Below are 21,035 nucleotides of genomic sequence, written 5' to 3' on the forward strand. Positions count from 1 at the left end.
GAGCTACCAGTGAATATTCACAACTTCAGTTATTTCGGCTTTGGGATTTTTATCTAATAAACTGGCAAAATTGGAAAATTAGAGGTATGCGTGAAGGTAAAGCAGAAAATAAAAAGAACAGAACAGACCAAGTGTTAATTTTTGTCTGTTCTGTATTAAGACTAGTTAAGAGTACAAAATATAACCATATAAATCTATTTCTCATTATATAATTCAATCAACACTATTTGATTAATGGAGGTTTATTCTGGACTAAGTATGCCTGCATATGGAATTCACCTACTAGCACTGTACGGACAGTTTTGTTAGTAAGCTTCCCATACATACCAGCCTTAAGTGATAATTAAGGAAAGGATAGGGATGGAGCAAAATAGATACCTATACTGGCCACATTTTTGATCAGAGTGGTTTCTTACATGTATTGCTTTTCTGGAGTAAGTGAACATCACAGAACCAATGGGAGATAGCACTTCCTCTACCATTTCCACCCCTCACCCCTTCCCCAAAGAGAACAGGAATCTAATTTTGATGAACTTTTTCTTTCAATTAAACTGTGTGCCTGCAGTACTCCATTTACTTTAGGTAAAGAAGGTCAAAGAATCACACTTGCGTTAAAAAAAAAACAAAAAAAAAGTGATCTTGTGACAGCTATTGGACTATGTAGGAACTCTTACGTTGCTATTTTAGCACAAGAAACCACATATGCATGCATCATTTTCATGTACGCAGCATAATCCTGCTCCCCAAGAAATTTTTTATAAGAAGCTGTCCTGCAGTATTAGGACCTACCCTATCCCTGAACTCAAGTCATTGAGCATCCTGAAGAAAAACAAAAACAAACAACAACAACAAAAAATACACAGGATCTGGGACTACAACTCATTGCTCTATGGAGAAACCTTTTCAGAAGGCTGGATGGGTCTGATGCATTTGTATGTTACTCTGTTAAAAAAGATAAATTTCTACGTTCTACTAGATCAGAAATTTCTGTCAGAAAGATTAAAGTCAGTTTTAAGCGACAAACAGCTGATGAGCAGAGATTTGTTCAACATATTTCTAGGGGAATCCCATATAATTTGTAATCAAGACTTCAGTTACTTGCAAGAAAATATACTAATAATTAACTGAAACTTGTGATTGGTGCCAAAACCATTGATCTTTCTACTAGACTAGGCACATTACAGAAAAAAGCAAGGAATTTATATCACACTTGTGCCATGTTGGTTACATTTAGAAAACAGCAACTCCACGGCTGAGAACACACAAATTCAGTTCATGGTAGAGAGCTAGCTGTAGATATATATTGCAGGCTATTAGTTAAGAGCAAGAATGTGATCAATAGGATGGTCAGAGACCACTACAGTTTGTAGTTTTTTGGTTTCCTTTTTGAAAAGCAGATTCTAAGGCTCTTTAAACTGAAGAGATCGTAACACGATTGTTTGTTGTATCATAACACAAAGTATTGTTTGAGGTCAACAGTCCCCTCCCTCCCCAAAATTAGTTTGATTTATACAAAAGAATTCATTATGAGGGAAGGGGAGAAGGCATCTACAGTTAGTAAGATTTGTTCCAGAAGAGAACTCAGACATAGCAGATACAGTCAGAATGAAATATAGTGACTGCAAAGCACAGTAAATGAATTCAACCTAGATGTGAGGAACAGTTTTAACCACTGGCAATTATAACCACTGAAAGTAATAACCAATGGTTTATGGTAGACTGCTTGTAACCTGATGCATTAAATGAAAAGCAATGCCTCATCTTAATACATAGTGCACCTCACCTTAATACAATTGTCTGCATAATACAAAAATCACAACACTCTCACCTACCAAACAAAAATAGTTAAAACATTTGCTTTGTTTATACTAATAATGATAATAAAAAAAAAAAAAAGTGAATTGTCTTCAGGTAGTAAATATCTTTTCCTTGCAATTCTCTTAGCATTCTAAAGCCTGAATTCAGAAATTGACTAATTTGCTTCATTTTTTGCTTCATATAGGCTAGCAGAATAAGGCAATATGTAAGAAATCAGATGGAATAGGTGTATGGTGTGGATACCATGCAGAAACATGTTTGCTCTATCAAGAAAAAGAAAAGCTGAGTATTTTTTGCAGTTTCCTAAAGTTTCCAAATCAAGTAGCAAGACATTCCAATACAAAGAATAAAAGGTGCTACTTCAGAAGATGCTTCTAGACACACAGTCTTTACCAATGCCCATTAAGTCCATTTTAAACTTCGTGATTTTCTAGCTCAGAGACTTTTATAATTTTTCAGGATCAAATAGAAAGCATGTAATCTCAGATTCCCCATGTACGGAGCAATACCAGTTCAGGAAAGGAAAATAGTGTCTCCAGTCTGCAATTTTAAATTATTACAGAGAGGAAAAAGAGCATATTCTCTGGCAACACCATGGTTAACAGGGCAAGACAAAATCCTGGAACGGAGCCAAATCAGAGTCAGGTACATCTGTCTTCTAAGGAGGTTGGACTTATGGCATTAAAATTACAATAGCACATGACAACAATTAATCTCATGGCAAAATAGGATTAACAGGCTCCTTCAATGCTGGCTTTTTGAGTCCACACCTAGGGGAAAAAATATTTTTTGAAATAGCAGCTAAAATCCTAGAAATCCACTTCAGAGGAGCTCTGCTAAGTTTTTTCATCCAAGCTGGATGCAACAGAGTGCCAGAAGCAGTGCTGCCGCTCTGCAGACTGATGGTTGGACAACATTTCCGAGCAACACACGAGCAGGTATACCAGTATGGGAAGATGATGACATCGCTCATTTCTTACACGTTAATGCCTCCGGTGGGGAAGTGAGATAGGATACATTTGCTGGCTGTAAGTAACGATGCCTTCCACTTTATGAACCTATCCAGGGACGTTCTGAAAAAACAAGCTTCTCTAGATGTATTCATGATCTCAGGCAGAGTAACAGTCCAAATGGCTCAGCCCAGGTGCTCATTCCTAGGAGGAAGGCACTGAAACATCTTAAGCCACTTACCTCCAACTGTTTAAGTACACCACCCAGGTAAACAGGAATTGAGAGGTGCTGGTCAGATGCTCCCTCCTCAAGCCCATGCCAATACTAGGAATTCTTTAAAAGCAAAGGAAGAAATTCATAGCAGGGTAGAGTGAAACTACTGTAGAGTGAAACAGACCAAGAAATCTGTCAGGAAGTTATTCACAGCTGTTGTCACATGTTCAGGATTATTTTCATACTTAATCCTCCTTCCCTTTTGCCTATCTTATGTCTTAGCAAGGTCCAGTTCACATGGATTGGAAAAGCCTACTGTAAGCCACTGAAGGCAGGGACACTAAAGGAGAAACATTCATAGCCACAGTAAGCTAATAATACACTAGCAATACATTAACAAAGCTTTTGTTACCAATCTCCAAGTATGGCTGGGATTCCAGCATCATTTGTACAAAGTCACCCAGAGCTTGTATTAACTTGTAATAGTTACATCTAGCTCCACCATTTCTGCTAAAACAAACAGGAAATTCCCCAAAGGGTAGGAGATAGAAAAAAAAAGAGCCTGCTAGAGCTACTCTTACTTGTGAGGCCACTGTCACTGTAGTTGCTGTGCTTACAATGCGCACAGCCACCAGGAGAATGTTGCCTTTGTCAAGTTAAAGAAGTGTCACTACAGCACTGCAAGAAAAACATGCAAGTCAAAGTTTCTGTGTGTAGCCACTGTGAGGGACAACATGAACTAGTTACCAGAGCACTGTTTAAAGTAGCATCAAGCCTGTCTTTGAGAACAGATAATTAACATAACTGTTTTGCAGCATATAGATCCTTCATAAACAGTTATCCAGTAATTGAAAGCTGCTCATTTTATGAAATGGAGAAAATAGTATTGACTTTTTATTGCTGTTTTTCCAGAGATACTGAGTGCAATCACATGCCCCTTCTTTCTTCTTAACTGGCCATCTCACTCAGAGCTGTTAAACGCTTATTTAAATAAGAAACGCAGCTCAAAAAAGTAGAGATAAGAGAATAAGGCCAGACAGTCAAGAAAAAAAGTGCTATTCTAGGCAAAAAATAGAAAGAATTAAAATAGGTTACACACTAAGAGATAGCAGTTGTCTGATGAGTAAAAAAAAAAAAAAAAAGCCTTACATAAGTTGCTAAAAACAGTGCCTGCAACACTTGAAATGCCTGGGTTGTCGGAACAATAGAACTGGGTGTTCACCAAGGTCATGAAAGACACTGCTCTCAGTACGCAAATGCTGACTCCTAACAGCCAATTCAGCTTTCCAGCAAAAGGCACCCTGCTCTCGGAACTTGAGCCAGTAGTGCACTGACCTCAGCCAAATTTTATGGAAGCAAGTCATATTCTAGAGGATGCTGAAGTCTGGAGTGCAGGTAGGTGTTTTTATTTTGTGGTGATGTCACTCATGAACAGCAGCTGAAGATAAGAACTGGAAGTCTTAGCTGTATGCTCAAGTACTACAAGAAGTCACATAAGAAGCATACCACAAATAGGGTCAGCAATTATAGAGAGGCAATAACACCAAGAAATCATTCAAATAGGGAAAGCCAGTATTTTGCTATATTTCTTATCTGATAGATCTTTTTCAAAGGGGATGATTTTTTCCCCCCACGTTCTTTAGGTGTATAGTTTCATGAATCGCTCATTATTAAAAGGGCAAACAATAAATTAAGAAGGCACAGCGTTATCTTCAAAAGTATGTGATGAAGTAGTGTGCCTATCCATTCAAGTTTAACTTAGATAAGCAAAATGATCACAGGGATTGAACAACTGACTTAATCTTAGAAGTCCCAAATCCTTCAATTTAGAGAGGAAGGCCAAGAGCATGAAATACATTCAAGGCTTACAAAAAAATCAGTCATAGATCAGGTCACTACTCACCAAATTCTAAAATGCTAAATGATAGGAAACGCTCAGTGAAGCTCAATCAACTTAAGAAATAAATAACTTCTTTTGATAGCAACCAGTAATTTCAGTAACTTGTTACATAGCTGTGAATGCAGACAGTATTTGTATTCAGAAGGGATTAAACTTTTTTCTTTCTTTTTTTTTTTTTTTTTTTTTAACTAAAAGGAGTTGCTGTGGACATGTCCTTTAACATCCCAAATCCAAGCATTATGCAGAGTGAGTGATTATGAGGAGAAGAGGACAATCAAAAGCAGCTACACTCATATGCTCTCCCTGAAATACATCTCTCATTGTTGCTTCTTGAGACAGAATATCAGGCTACATAGACCACTGATCTGATTCAGTATGGCATTTCCTTTGATCTTACTCATTTTTAATAAACTGAATAGAATTTTCAGTTCTTACCTTACTATACAGTAGAGAAGATGAACAGAATCAGAACATTTCTGAAAATTAATTTCTTTCATAGTAATGATACTTCACGAGTAAATCCTATATGATTTTACTGAATCCTCAGTAGTTTCAAATGTATAATAAATACGTACAGAAGTGTCAGTTGTAAAATGCAGGTTAAACATTTATAAGAATTCTGGAGCAAGAGAAGCACTGTTTACCCTTTCAATCAGTAGCCAGCATTTGGATACAACAGCATGAAAACAAGAAACCAACATTAATTTAACCTTTGCTTAGCTCAGATATAGGAACATGTTATTGGAGCTCTGGGTTCTTACTTTCCATCAAGCAGTCTGTTGGGCTATCACAGTAAGAACTAAAATGCATACTTTATGAACAAAGCAACATTTTAAAATACACAAAGGTAAAACAAAAAATATTCCTCATAACTTCCTAACCTGGCCTAACAAAGAAGGTTCATTATGCTGGCTTCAAACAGGTAAGATGAAGCCCAATATTATTATCAAGGACAATCCTGAAGATGTATTATTTTACAAAAAGAGCTCACTTAGTATTGAAAGAAGTATGTTAAAGATTGTAAAAGCTGTATTTTTGAAATAAAGTCTTATGACTTCATAACATTTGTATGACATGTCTCTCATTCTACAGGTTGAATAAAGCTGGAAATATTCAGTGAATTCATTATGTATTTGGAATAAATCATTTTAGAGAACGAAACAATTTCTATTCTAAATAAAAATTTAGAAATAGTGGTAGTGTTAAACAGTCTGTACAAATAGATTACTTCTATATAAGAACTAAGAGACTGACTAAGAAGAAATCAGCTTCCAACCTGAGATCTAGTACTCTGGCATTTAAGTCCTAGAAAACTGGACAGCCTATCAGCAGTAAGGATTTACATGGACTATATAATGAATAACAACTAGCATGTCATTACAGGACCTTACTTGTTAATAAAGCCAAAAAAAGCTTGTCAGAGCCTCAATCATCATACTGATATAATGCACCTTATGAAATATTAATTATACTATTTAAGCCTAGCTTGACTTTCAATTGTGTCATTAGTTGGTTATAACAAGTTTTCTGAAGACTACCACAGAATATAATCTGAGAGGAAAGATTACTAGTATAGCTATTCAACTATCTTAAACTATCAGTCTAGCTGAAAGCAGCTGCTACTATTTCTGAAGTTTTTTGTTGTTGTTGTTTTATTCCTGCTTTCTACAGGAATGTAACTGTTTTTTTTTTTTTTTCCAAACAAACAAGGACCAGGAAGTAGGTTTATCATGTTCTGAGAAGTAATTATTCTGAGCATTTTACATTGCCACATGTCAATTTCTATTGGAAAAGCATAGTCTCTCTGTTTTGCAAAGAACTATTACCATCCAGACAGTGTACATGATCAAGTACTTATGGCAGCCAATGGCAACTGACAGCAGTACAAAAGTGCACATAGGGGTACCCTCACCATAAGGGCACACAAGCCTTCAATATTTCACCTTGAGTTGGTTTGACAGTTATTTTTCTCATCACATTACCCTTTCCCTCCTTCAGGACATTTATTAGCTTCCAGATTCTCCATAACACGCGGAGAGTTTGTCATGCAAGATCCTTTCTAATTCTTCCTACCTTCTTCCATTATTCTGCTGCCAATCAGGACTGTCCCTTTTCCCTGTAGACAGTTCATCATCAGATGCTTATTTTGTTTCATGCTGTCCCTACCATCCATAGCTTTCCCCTGCAAACTATGCTGCACAATTACCCCAAGAGCAAAAAAGTCGTGTTGTTTGTGATAATCAGAAGTGAGCCAGCAAGATAGGGTACCAAAACAGTCACCTTTTGTAAGGTGGATTAGGTATCATTTATGACTGCCTCACCGTTATTGGTTCTGTCCTCAGCTTATCTCCTCTCATTTGAGCCACATCTCAGACTCATTTGTTCCTTATCTCTAAATAAGCTGAAACAGAAGTTAGAAAATAAGTTGGATTCTTAAACATGAAAGTACTTAGTATAGAAAAAACTGCTCAAACAAGTGTGGCACAGCTAAAAACTTTTAAGATAGCAATTATCTTCCAGAGGGTATGATCTGATGGCATATATGTAATGCATAAAGACTGTTCCCAGGTGACATTTAAAGTTTTTCTAGATTATCATGTCAATTGTGACCTGCAATTTCTGTTTTTGCAATCTTTCCTATGTTCTCCTCCTAACCATACCATACCAGAACCAGTTTCTTGCTAGCTACCACCAGAAATCTCTCTACACTTCAAGATTTACCACCTTCAAATAAATGATGGTATTATAGCCTAACTCCTTGGTTTTCAAGCTGAAAGGCATTCACTTTTAAGCTACATTATCTTCTGCAATAATCTTGAACTATATGAACTGTCATCATTGTCTACAGCCTGAGGCAGTTGCTTAATACAACTTAAATTGTGGCTATTATCCTCACACTCACTCTTTTTGCCTCAAGATTCTTGATCCCACAGAGAGATCCCTCTGAGAAATCATCTTGCTGCATTTTGACTAACATGTTTACTGAATTGATCAACAAGAACATGCAACTTTCTAGTTTGATGCAAAGCTGCTCTCTCAACTTCCATAACCCCTAAGACTGTCTCTACCTGGCTGTTCTTGCTCTAAGTGCTGCCAGGGGACTATGAGAGAAGTCATATGCCAGCTGCACACACTTGCAACAAACCAAGTAGCCACCTACGGTAACTAATCAGCTCCTAAGATCAATCCTTAGATAACCAAACCAGAATCTCATGTCTATACTGCTGACAGCTTCATCACACAAGCAGGAACAGCTGAAGGCCTGCTGTACTTCTCCCTTCCCAAAGGAGTACTACAGCAAGAGATTTTTGTGTGGAGTCAAAACAAACGTGTTGATCTACTTGAAATTCTGCAGATGTGTATTTATGGAGAAGGGCTTTAAGAAAGAGTGCTACTATATCTAGTACCACATTAAACTGCAAGCCTTCAATTTCAAAGCCTGGACAATTTCAACTTCCTCAGTGAAACGAAACAAGCCAAGCTGAGATTGTGCAAATGGACTCACCCCAGGATGATTAAAATGATCATTATCCTTAGTGATACCATAATACTAAAAAAGCAACATGGCAAGAGATTTAAGTACTATTTCCCACTGCTGAGACTTCAATAGCTCTAAGTCACACCGTCTTTTCATAGGAAAAAGGAATTTGGCCACCACCTACCTTTCTCCCTGCTTCAACTTACCAAAGAAAAGTATTTCCTGTAGCTCTTGCCTAAAACGTAACCAACTCATTACAGCTACAATAGTGCACTCATATTAAACGTGGTTAGGAATTCATGCCGGAAGTTACTTTTACAGTATGCAGAAGCAGAACCGCTTCCTTTTGATTAGTTTACTATATTTGATAGAAAACAGCTCATTTGTTTGGCATATCAATTTTGAAGAGATAATGGTAACTGGAAAGTGTATTACATTTCATATGCTTAATATTTTCAGTTATAGGGGAAAATATCCAGACAAGAGATCTGAACCTTGCCCCTTGTTCTATGGCTAATAGGATTCCTTGAACAGACTCCATGGACTTTGATTTCCAAAACACTGACAAGTGGACAAAAATCACTTATCTATGTCTGCTGGTTCCTTCAAAGAACTACAAGCAGGACTTCCCTTTGCAGAATCGGTGGGTACTGTTTTCAGATTGACACTAATTCTGTCCTTTATTATAGTTTCTACCGATTTGCCCAATAGAATTAGCAGTTGGTTGGCAGGCCTGCAGTTCCCTGGATCCTTCTTGGAACCTTCTTTATAGACTGGCATTGCGTTTATCACCCCCTTGCTCTGAAGGAAAGAAAAAGTTTCAGGTGAGAGAATACTCGCTACTAATATTAATCCAGATATTTCAACCCTTAGTTAAGAATTCTTCAGTGAGCGTTATACTTTGTTGCCTTGTTTGAATCTATTTGTACCATAACCCCTGTAATAGTTGCTTTAAACGCAGAAAGATCTTTTGCCATGTCTTGGCTTGTAAGTTTAATAAACAGTATTTTAATACACACACAGAAAAGACCCCATAATATACACACTGCTTTGCAAGGAGGGAGATTTTCTATCCCCATACTAAAAGAGTCACAAGTAAGTTAAGAGACCTCAGTCAGGGGCAGATTTGAGAAGAGTCTAAGTACCTTCTTTCACAGCTATCCATTAAGAGAACAGTTTGGGGAAAATATATTCAAGAAGCTTTGACAAGAGTGTAAAAGGAACAGTGAGTTATAAGAGAGTTGTTATAAGGTTTTGCAGCAGCATCATTAGTGCTTATTACAGCAACTTTAACATACATTACATAAATTATAAACAGCGTAACTAGAATCCAAGCTTTGACTGTTAATGACACTGTCAAAATGCTTTTACTTATTATTCTTCTCAGGAGGAGGAAACAAGCCTCCAAAAAAAGTGATTCAGAAAGCCCTTTGATTAGTCTTACACACCCCTTGCCACACATTTTATACATGCAAAAGTACATTCTAAAACCCAAAAGGAAGAGGTAGATAGTACATAACTCAAGTAACACTATATTGTGCCATATGAATAAGATACAGAAGACAGACAAATTCTAACTAGGTTAATACACTTTTACACGGCACGTTTTTATTCACTCTATTCTCAGTAGTAATTAAGCTAAATTCCTTACATCCAACAGATCCTTAAGACTGTTTTTCTTCTTTAGTGTTTGCCTGCAGAATTCTGAGCAAACAATTCACTAAGTGATTATGACATTCTAAATCAAAATCAACTGTATTCTGTATTTTTTCTAATCTAGAAAGAAAAAAGTAAAAGTTAATGGTGATAAACTAACAACTGACCTTTGACTTCTGAAGAAAACTGAGCCAGGTGCCGGGTTACAAAGAGTCGCAGTTGCTGATTCAGGTCACAGGAGAGAAGGTTAATATTCCAGGAACGAATTCCTGCCCAACAGAAGAAGAACAGTGAACTGTTGTTACATTTACTCCAGAAACAGAAGAGGAGACAGAAATTAACAAGACACATAAGAACCAGTGATGGTCTTCCAAACATCCCTACCCATGGCAGGGGTGTTGGAACTAGATGATCATTAAGGTCCCTTCCAATCCAAACTATTCTATGTTTCAGGCTGAGAAAAAATCTTCAGAATCAGAGGGTCAGAAGGTGTTTCCCTTCCATAACACATCTATCCCTGGAGTACATGCAGTAAGCAACTCGTCATTCAACCTACGCTTCAAATGAGTGAAACTAATAAAAAAGTTCAAGGAATAGTGGCTAAATTACTCGACTGCCCAAGCAAGGCAATTACACTATGTTACCTTTACATCGTCTGCATTATCCAGCACTGGTTGCATATAGAGACAGGCTACTGAATGTTTCAATTACTCAACACCTCAGTCACTCTGGTTTCTATGCTCTTATAGCTTGAGCATCCTCCAAGTCACATGAGCCTCCTCCCCTCTCACCCCCCCCCCAACTCCCTCTGCCTAATCACTCCTTCAAAGCCCCTGATCCTACTCAAAGACCCTTTGAGTTTGCTCTTTAATCTACATAATCTTTGTAAGCTAATCGCCTTCATATCAGCAGGAAACAGTGTCTGCTCCCGGAGCAAATGGCACCACGCTGTGCTGGGAAGTCACCTTCAGACTTCAGCGTGAGCAGCTGTACATTCTAGATGACACCAAACACTACAGATCAGATCTTCTTCACAAACTAGTAAGGAACAACCTCTCCTGGATGGTGTGATACTACATTGTGGTACCACAGAACAGAAATGGAAAGTCACCATGAATCACTACTCTGGCCTCTTATGCTCCTGGTTGCAGAAGCACAGCTGTTGAAGAACAGTATTACAGCCTTCTAAGAGTTTATTGCAACAAGAGTTTCAGCTCCATTTTTTGGGGGGTCCTTGATGACAATTCTTCCACCATTTTCTGGAAACTTGTCCTCTCTTGTATAAAGAAAAGAAGTTTTATTGTTTGTGCATCCAGTATCTGCTCTCTTTCCAAGTGAAGCACGTTGACTTTTCATGCAGATACCATTCCCAGTTACTGCAGTTTTTGTTCTCCAGCACAGTAACTTGATGTTACACAAGAGCTGCTGACTACAGGTGGGAAACAGTACCTTCTAGGATACAAGCTCCAGCTTCGTACACAAAACCAAGACAGAGTTAGTAATCATTGCATCACAGTTCAGTAGTCTAGAGGCCTGTAAAATCCACAGAAACTCAAAAAAGTTTTGATCTTAGTTTCTTTCTGGTGGCAGCTGACAGAGGAATGCAGCTTATCAACCGACAGTCTGCACAGCAGAGCATAAAAAAGTAAACCCTCTGAACATTAAAAAAGCTTACTGCCACTTTCAGTGTCACAGAACATCTATTCCTTTCTGTGTAGCCATGGAATAGGTAAAGTAAGATGTGCAATAAGAGACAAGGAGCAAAAAGGTGAAAAGAATGTTTTCCTATGAAATACCGTTGGAAAGCATGATGGATTAAACCAATGTCAAATATAAGTGCCTCTTAATGCAGCACTGATGAGCATTCCAACCCAAACAGGAGCAAGGTGGCACTCTGCAGGGCATATCCTGCTGACTTTAGCTGCTGTGCCAGAGTCCTGGTGTCCTACTGCAGAGATAGATGATATCTGAGGCACTGCTACTTCCTCTAAGACACAGACAGGAGAGACACTCTTTCAGATTAAGGAAAGGGAGAAGTGAAATTCTCATTTCACTCATTATCTTACTTGTCACAATTTATTCAATGTTTCCTTCCCCTCCAGGAAAGGAATCTCACTCCCCTTGCCACAGTTTCAATTTATACCATGGCAGGACAGTCAGAACATTGTCTTTGCTGATCGGCTTCCTGTTTCCAGATACAGGAGTGCGGACTACACCGTAACAAGGTTTATAGGTACCCACACTCTTCACACGTACACAGCTTGGGTAAGGTACCATGGAACTCAGTTTCCCATCTCTATCCTAATGCCCTTGTAAACTTCTTTATTTCTTGCCAACATAACTGGCTCATAAGATTTGGCATTTCCTTCTAATATCATAGAATGTCTTTCAGATGTTGTTTTATAACTGGACAAGAGTCACAGCAACAGAGAAATCAGACCAGTATTTGTTAGACGGCATTTTAGAATAGGTGTTGTTCACGTTTTCCACAGATACACAATGCCACTGCGTAAGAAGCACCAAGTGTGAGAACAAGCAGGTTCCCACAGTATCCTATATTCATTATTCCATTCTCCTGAACCAAGAAGAAAAGGGAAAGTACACTTTCTGGTTCAGCCAGAGTAAGAGATTTATTCACTTACTTTTCAAGTATCTCCTCCCAGTAAGTTTTTGTGCAGGCAGGGCCCCAGAGCCAACAGAAAGACACAAAATACGAACTGTTTTATCCTTAAATGATAGATAGATAGATAGATAGATAGATAGATAGATAGATAGATAGATAGATAGATAGATATGTAACGTTTTAGACAAGTTTGGCTTACCAACTTTATTTGCTAGTTTTGTTAATTTGATTTTCACTGGATCTATAAGCCTCTTCCTAGGCTTGCAAAGTTGCAGAAAAATGCTTTTGTGAAGGGCAAAAGCATTTTGTTATTTATACTGCTTTGTTTCCTGAGGAAATCAAATCCTCTGCTTAGCAGCCTGTTCTACCCTTACACAAGCCTCGTGTGAAACCTCTTCAGCAAGCTACCCTTAAGAAATGGGATACATCATTTTTGTACTGTTTCCATGCTTCCAGAACTCCCTGACCAAGGGTATAGATGCCTCCACCTTTATAACATGCTGTGTGTTGATAGATCTCAAGACACACACACAGTCATTTTAATGATTCTTGTTATTTATATCAACTTTCAACTTACAGATCTCAATCTATTTCAAGAAGAGGCCATTCCCTCAGTTTCCACAGTGGAGAAAACTCCTCTATGGCTTGCTGGAGGTCATGCACCCCATCAGTGACAAAAGGAAGCCCGTAATCCAGGTTCCTACCTTCTTCAGCAGTTCACTTGCTACTGAGCAAGGCATTCACTTCTACTGGGAGAGATGTACCAATACTCCTGCTTAAATAGCTCTTATGCCAAAAGATGGCTGCACTTGACAGGATTTCATTAGGTTTCTGGTCAGACACAATTAACTGTAGAATTTGTATGTGTTGTGGCACTTAACAATCCGTATTGCGAAATTTGCATCTATTTTTTGCTGGAATTCCTAGGGTATTGGCATTTCAATCCATTAGTTTACAGTCCAGTCAGCCACTATTTCAAAGATTCGTTCAAAAATGGGATCGAGATGCAAGTTGGCACACCATTTCAGTGAAGTCCCAAGCAAATAAAGCCATCCTGATGTGCAGAAAGCAGGAGCAGCCCTTCAAAGCCTCTCAGAGCCTAAGTGGTCAAAATCCGATCTATCCCTGCTGAATAGAGTCATCCCTCGGAAAATGGAATGAAGCACTGTCAGTAGCTGGTAAGTGGCCTGCCAAAGATGGGTGGATGGTAAAGATGATGAAGTGGAGAAACTGGACACGGCACGTTTTTACACCCCCTTCTTAAATCACACCGTCTGTCTGTCCCTTAGTACTGTTGATGGTCAAAAGGCACACACCCACAGAAGTATCTCCCAATAGCGCAGTTTGGCCAATATTTACATCACTGGCATCTTTTAAGACATCGCACCTTGGAAACGAGGGGAGCGCATACCAACTTCCAAGCGTATGAGCTACCCCTCATTTCTCAGTGATGCGCTAAACTAAATGCTGAGACAGGACCCCCTCCCCCGCCGCAAGGTCCTCATGGAGCCCGCAATCCAACCTCTCTTTTTCCTTCGGAACGATCAGAAGCTGCCGCAAAGCAAGAACTACCGCCCCGCCGCACCGCCCGGCCCCCGGCCCTTGGAACGGCCCCGCGGCCAACCGCACCGACAACGACCCTTCGCCAAGGGCGCCGGGCAGCGCCCAGCGCCGATCGCCAGCCGCAGCCGGGCGGCCGGCACCGCGCCTCGCCCTGCGCCGCCCGCGGCCGGCGATGTGCCGGGCTTTGGCCGCCCGCAGCCCCTCCGGCCCGCAGGCCCCCGCCGGCAGCTGCAGAAGTCACTCGGGCGAGACAAAGCCTTGGCAGGCGGAACCTCGGGGGCGAGGGGAGCAAGACCCGGTCTACCGCTCCTCTACCGAGGTGGAAATTCCAGAACCACGGAACGCCTTCAAACTTCGGACATTTGCGAACAGCGCTGAAGGCATTTGGCTAACGCAAGCAGAAGAATTCGCAGAGGGGAAAAAGGAAAAAGGGCAAGCAGCCCAGCCGATCGCGGCCCGAACGCCCGCAGGCACGCCAGCCTGCGGCAGCAGCAGAGCCCCGGCCGCCTCCCGCCCGCAGACGACGCCCGGCCCCGCCGCCGAGGCCCCCCCGCCCCGCTCCGCGCCGCCTCGGCCGACACCTGCCCCCCCGCTCCGCCGCCGCCCCGTCCCCCCGGGCCGAGGACGAAGCTCTGCGGCCCGGCGGCGGCTCCGCCTGGGGCCGGGCGTCCGCCTCCCGGCGGCGCGGCGGCAGGGCCGGCACCCCGCGCGGCCCCTCAGGCGGCGGCGGCGGCGCCCGGCCCCGCTCCTCACCGCGCTCCAGGGCGCCGCGCAGCGCCCCGCGCTCCGGCTCCGTCCCGACCTCGCCGATCACCGCCAGCAGCGCGTGCCTCCGCGCCTCCCGGCCGCGCGGCCCGCCCGGCAGCCAGGGCGCTGCCGTCTCCATAGCGACCGGCCCGGCCGTCGTCTCCATGGCAACCCGGCGGCCGCTGCTGCAGCGCGCCGTGACTGGCGCACGGCTCTTAAAGAGCCCCGAGCTCCGCCCCGCTTGGCCCGGCCGGCGCGCGCTGCTGCGCTACTGCGGCGAACGCGGGCGCGGCCTCAGGGGGCGCGGCCTCCGAGGCCGCAGCCGGGCCCGGCGGCGCCGCGCCCCTCCGCGGGCCGGGGCCCCGCGCCTCGCCCCGGGGCCCGCTTCGGGTTCCTCGCCGGCTCGGGGAGCTCCCGGCCTGCCCGAACCCGCGCCGTCCGCAGGCGCCAAGCGCGGCGCCGTCGCTACCCGGCTGGCGGCTGCCGCGAGCTGTCCCGGGCCGGAGGGCGGCGGGGCTGCCGGTCCCCGGCCAGGCGCAGCAGCGCTCCGTGAGCCGGTCGAGCCGTGAGCCGAGCTCACGGCCTGTGAAAGAATAATCGCTGTTGATCTGACGGGAGAGAGTTGCTTAAGTACTGCTTAAACTCCGCAGAGGTTTTTAAGTGCCCCGTATCGGGTTATTGCAATATCCACAATAAAATCATGGAAGCCAGCAGTGCTCAAAGATGCCCAGGCTTGCCGTCATTTACTTTTCCTTCTTCTCTGTCCCGCGGTAGTAAACAGAACAGAGAGATCATCGTCTCCTGGCGATTCTTTTCCCTATTCAGTTGCAGACAAGTGTACTTGTCTCCAGTGGTACATGATGAGCTTTCCTAGATTCCAGAAACAGGGTATACAAGACAAATCTCTTTGAACTTTACCCTCGGGTGTAAAACAGTGGTTGTGAGCGGTCATCTGCTGTGTAGACAGGACTTCTTAACATGCAGAGTGACCAGAGAGGGCCTTAGTTCAGGACACAGGTCCACAACTCTAACAATCTGTTCTAGCTAGCCACATCTTGAAAGCACTTCAGTGCAGTATCTGGAACAACCGAGCAAACACAGAGTATGAGACTTCGGTGTGCCGAGCGAGGGAGAAGCACTGGAAAGCAGTAAAATCCATGTCTCTTGTGACGAAGGAATGGAGAGACATCTTGTGCTGATGAAGCTGAGTGGAAAGGCATCCCAGCTACTTTAAAACAAAATTGAAGTCAGAAATAATCTGCAATGTTTCCTAAAGCAGCGTCAGGTTCTGCCCCCTGCAGTCTGCAAGATTTCCACAGAGATGAGCTACAGTCTAAGAGGCTTGACGATAGACCGGTGTCTTGTCCTGCTTTGTTCCTTTGTGACTTGCCAAGCCTGCCGAGGGGACACAGCTGAAACCTCAGAAGGTTCAGACGGCATTTTGGCAAGCATATATGAATCTGAAAATCCGTACTGTCGCAAGCCTCTGTGAGAAGCTAGTTGGGAAAACAGCCAGCCACAGAAAGGGGGAAAAATCCAGAACAGTTATTTCTGCGGACTACTGGAGATGTAACCAGCTTACACAGTTTCCCAGTCTGAGATCTTTACTCAAAAGGAGATCTTCACTCTCAACAGATGAGTGAGGGGATGCTGCAATAGGTTGTTTTTTACATTACATTGTGGCGACGTGGCTGGGTATGATATTTAATAAATAAATCTTACAAATAGAGAATTAGTGCATCAGAACAGTTTAACTTATTTTTGTGTGTTGTACCTTGCATAACATCATTAATTTGATTTGTCTCAAGGGATTGCATGGAAGCAAGTAAATACATGAGTAAAGAGAGAAACCTGCAAATAAACATCAGCATACAGTAAATTCTATCTTGAAAGTAGGATTGTAGATCACGGAGGGCAAATATGAAGATGCAAGATTTTTGGAGATTTTTACACCAGCTGGTAGAAATGCCTTCTGTTTTCAGGTGATTCAGTCTTAACATTTGCTGCTTATTTTTGACGTGGTAGCTTTCCAGAGCTGCAGCTTTCCACTGCAGTGCAGAGAGACTCCTCCAGCTGGCTTTCTGCCAAAGGAAAAAGAAACAGGAGGCACGCAAACTATAGTGAAAGCTTAAAAAGAACGTCCAAGCATGGTCCTGTACCATAGTGACAAGAACCTCTTGGGAGGACAGTTAAGAGAGGTGTTTTCATAGCGTGATCAATGCATGTTCTTTAGCAAATGATAGAATCACGTCATTTCTGTTGTTTTCTGATGTAAATCGGATCTCTCTGTGGTCACAACAGAAATGGAGTAGCTGTGCGGCCATACTGGTGTTACATTTCATCAGCCCTAGTGTGTGTGCTCTGCATCAGGTAGCGAAAGGAGGGATTTCTAGCCTAAGAGTTTCCTCCTTTTCCCTGTAAATCCACATTTTAGATGCATCCAATAGATTAGAGCAATTAACGTGCAAATTTCTGCTTTCAAGTACCATGGCAGTAATAGGCACCCCTGTGAAGCATCACAAGCTGACTGGGGCTGAGTGCAGATATCACAGGTCCTGACAAGCATCAGGTGCTGACAGAATGAGAGGTGGCAAAAGCAGACAGGAGTATCTCTGAACAGAGGTAGCTGATGAATCACAGGTAAATGACCATTATAAAAATGGATTTAAAAAACAGGCTCAAAAGAGCATAAATAGGATATTCATAGTATCAAAGGAAGAACAATCTACTTAATTTCATTATCTTAGTCCTTTAGCCTGGAATGCTGACTTTCTCTATTCCCTAGCTAAAAATGACCATATGAATAAAATTACTTCTGGGAGCCAGAGATCTATGGCAGTATCTGAATAAGGCTACTGCCTTTAACCAAGGTAAAATATAATTTAATTTTGGCTGTGACCTTTCTGAGTAGCAGAGAACAATAGGTGACTTCCTGAAGGGACTCTGCTCTTTATAAAGGTCCTGATCTCACCTGCAGGAATCACAACTGTCCTTGGAGCAGAAGAGCCCGGCATTCATAATGCTTCCTTGTAGAAACGGAACTGTTTTGCCATTTATACTGACACTTCCAAGGTGTATTGTAAGATACATAAAGAGAAACAGACAGCTAAGCCCTTCAGTTTGACCAAACCATTTTTTTTTTTAATTTTTGATATATATTTTTAATTAATGTGTTTTGCTTCTCTTCAGCCCTGTGGATGATTTATTGGAGCAGTCCTGCTTTTCTTCCAACTTCTGTTGTACAGAAGGCTTTGCAAGATACTGAATGTCTCCTGCGAAATTTGGAATGACTGCAGCTCTGATCAAGACAGGGATTTACCTACCTATAAAATTATCAGTGTGTATTCATTGTGTCATTTCCAGTGATGCAGAGCTTTTGAATTAAAGTAGATGTTTATCAGACCAAGGAAGGTACTAATTTGTGCTGATGCAGCAATTCCTCTTTGAAGCCAAGGTGATTTTTAATGCATTAAATATTAAATACGAAGTGGCCAGAATTCTTACCTCTTTGTTAATCATTCCTCATAATTAAAAACAATTAAAATAATGTACTTGAAACAGTCAGGCAAAGCACAAGCATAAAAAAAGTGCAGAAATGGAATATTACTAAGATTTTTGAAGACTGAGCTGTACATGTTGCCAGCAACCTCACTGAACAGTGCAAAGAAATTATGATACTACACTTTCCACCATATCTGTGCATGTCTTTCACAATTTCCCTTGCTTGGTACAGCCAGGTTGTGATACTAAGATTTCTCCAGAAGAAGGAGCAGAGAAACTGTGTGATTCTGGCTTGCAGGTAAACAGTTAAACTTCGGTATTACATGGTGCTTTTTATGTTACTGAATATTAGGCATATTTATGCCTAACATAAGTGATATGTAAGCCAATAAGTAACACACATGCCCAAGAAGGAAGCTTATTGGCTGTGGTATTGCTAGCTATGTACTGCATACATGGTTAAGTACCCACCCTTTTTGTTTGTTTGTTTGTTCTTTGGTTACATTCACATGATGAGCATCTTTGGGGTCAGTCTTTTCATAACTTAAGAATATACATATATTGGATTAATGCTGAGGCCCTTTGCCTGAAGGTCATAGGAGAGCAAGAAACTGCATTGTTGAATACCAATGCTTGATACTTGTCCCGTTGTATACCTTTCAGTGCTCTACTACTTCTAGAGTACAAGCCTCTGAACAGTGGTTAAGTGATCAATTCTTCTATGTTTGCACTGAAATTCAATATTAACGAAAGGCGAAATAAGCCAACTTTAAATAAAGAAATATCTGACTAAAATTAAGTTTGACAAAGAAGTGCAATAAGAAATAAGGTTTCAGAACACAGTATCTACAAAAAAATGCTGTTTCATTTACCCTCTGGGACTGACTTAGAGACCATCCTGCAAGGTGGGCATTGCTGTGACCTAAGGAAGCGGTCTTCAGGCCTGCTGCCTAAGGAGTTCGTGATACCACAAGTATATCGAGGGAAGCAGAGTCCTTCACTTTCATGTCTCAGAAGGTAACACAGGGAAAGTAATTGTTTACATATATTTATCCTATAGCACACGTCAGAGTAATGTGTCCAAGTCTTGCAGTCATGTATCCATCTGTATGAAATTATTTAAAATTATCTTAGTTTTCCTTTAAAGTTTGATAGAAACATAGTGTCACTTGGCCATATATTACTCTTGAATCAGGCCACTGGAGGTTTAGGAAGTGTTTTCTCAGGACCCAGAATTAATCTTTCTCAACAAAAAAGGACATCAATGTCAGCAGGGCACCCTCTAGGGGCCACTGTGTAATTTTTGTACACTGTTCTGAAACTGATTTAATGTTAAAAACAAATGCCAAGTTAATAATTCTTAATTATTAATTACGCTTTGGCATGGTCCTGGAGGAGGTGACAAGGACAGTGCAGCAGGGAGCTGGTATGAGGCTAAAGGTGAGACAGTTGAGAGGGGATTGTCACTCCTGGCTGCCACCACGAGCAATTCCCTTTGGGTACTGGCATGACTAGGTTTAATGAAAGCACAGGGATGGGATGAGTATGGGTTGTGTCCACTATCCATGGCTGGATGGCATGTGGCTTTCTGGGATGACAGTGGCCAAAATGGCGTATGCACTGATCTCTTTCCTTCTCCCACATTCCCATGTAAATTTATCAGAAAACCCATGTCCTTGTTTTCAGCTATGGCCTCCAAGAACGACGAAGGTATTTTAGCTCAGGAAACACACAGTAGAGTTCCAGGCTCTGGTAGGGATCAAATGTGCAATGTGTGATGTCATACACTGTGTTTTCTGATTCTGTGTTCTGTGGAGGGACTCCACATCTAAAATTCCATCAGCTCTCCAAAAGTTCCTCTCCCACACCCATACCTAAATGCCTCCATTTTTCTTGGTCAGCTTGTGCCACTTTGTCAGCACTGTGGTGCTGGTGAGATGCCAGTACAGGCCAAGACTGTAAAAGCTCACTGAGTCTCCACACTGTGGGGATGGCATCAAGGCCTTTGGTCGCAGGCCAGGGCAATGACCAAGGATGCTGCTGTGCCTCAGCATGTCCTCCGGAACCCTGGAGGAAAGCACCAAGTTCCTGGCTCTGTCACCTCAGTAAGTTGTGAAGTACGCAGTCTGGCTCTTCTTTTGCCATCTGGCAGATAATAAAGACACAGAGCAGAGTGCTGTGCTGGGGGCTGCCGGCCCTGGGGTCACCGTGCTGATGAGGGAAGGCAGGCACGGTCTGTTTTGCGTCTCTAGCACTTCAGAGACTTTCTGCTGGCTGACGAGCCTCCCGCTCCAGTGGCCTGTGTTTGCAGTAGAGGTGGCAGGGCTGCCGGCCTGCGGCAGGACCCACACGCTCCAAGCTGCCCGGACCACACCAGCTCCTGCGAACGCAGGCCTGGCGTTTGGCCCCAGCCTCCGGGTACGTCTCCCGGCTCCCTGCTGCCCGCCGCGGCTCGGGCTGCGGCCAGGCGGCTCGGAGGCGTTGGGGAGGGCCCCGCTACTCCGGGCCTCGGGGCCGGCCGCGCCCCGCCGCCCGCCTGAGCGCCCCGGCCGCCCCAGGCCCCAGCCCCAAAGCCGCGGTGCGGG

General features: G+C 42.5%; 1 protein-coding gene across 1 annotated transcript in view; it reads right to left on the reverse strand.

Moving 5' to 3' along the window:
* MAP1A (microtubule associated protein 1A) overlaps window positions 1–15,183 on the reverse strand; it is a 59,670-nt gene extending 44,487 nt beyond the window's left edge. Inside the window, exons 1-2 of the mRNA XM_027466426.3 lie at window positions 14,956–15,183; window positions 10,184–10,285 (exon numbers count right to left, since the gene is read on the reverse strand). Of these exons, the coding sequence (XP_027322227.3) occupies window positions 10,184–10,285; window positions 14,956–15,115 (262 nt within the window). The 5' untranslated portion in view covers window positions 15,116–15,183. The remainder of the gene's footprint in view (window positions 1–10,183; window positions 10,286–14,955) is intronic.
* Window positions 15,184–21,035: the final 5,852 nt, after the last annotated feature.

This window comes from Anas platyrhynchos, chromosome 11 (genome assembly GCF_047663525.1).
Source record: "Anas platyrhynchos isolate ZD024472 breed Pekin duck chromosome 11, IASCAAS_PekinDuck_T2T, whole genome shotgun sequence".
In the NCBI taxonomy this organism is placed as follows: domain Eukaryota; kingdom Metazoa; phylum Chordata; class Aves; order Anseriformes; family Anatidae; genus Anas; species Anas platyrhynchos.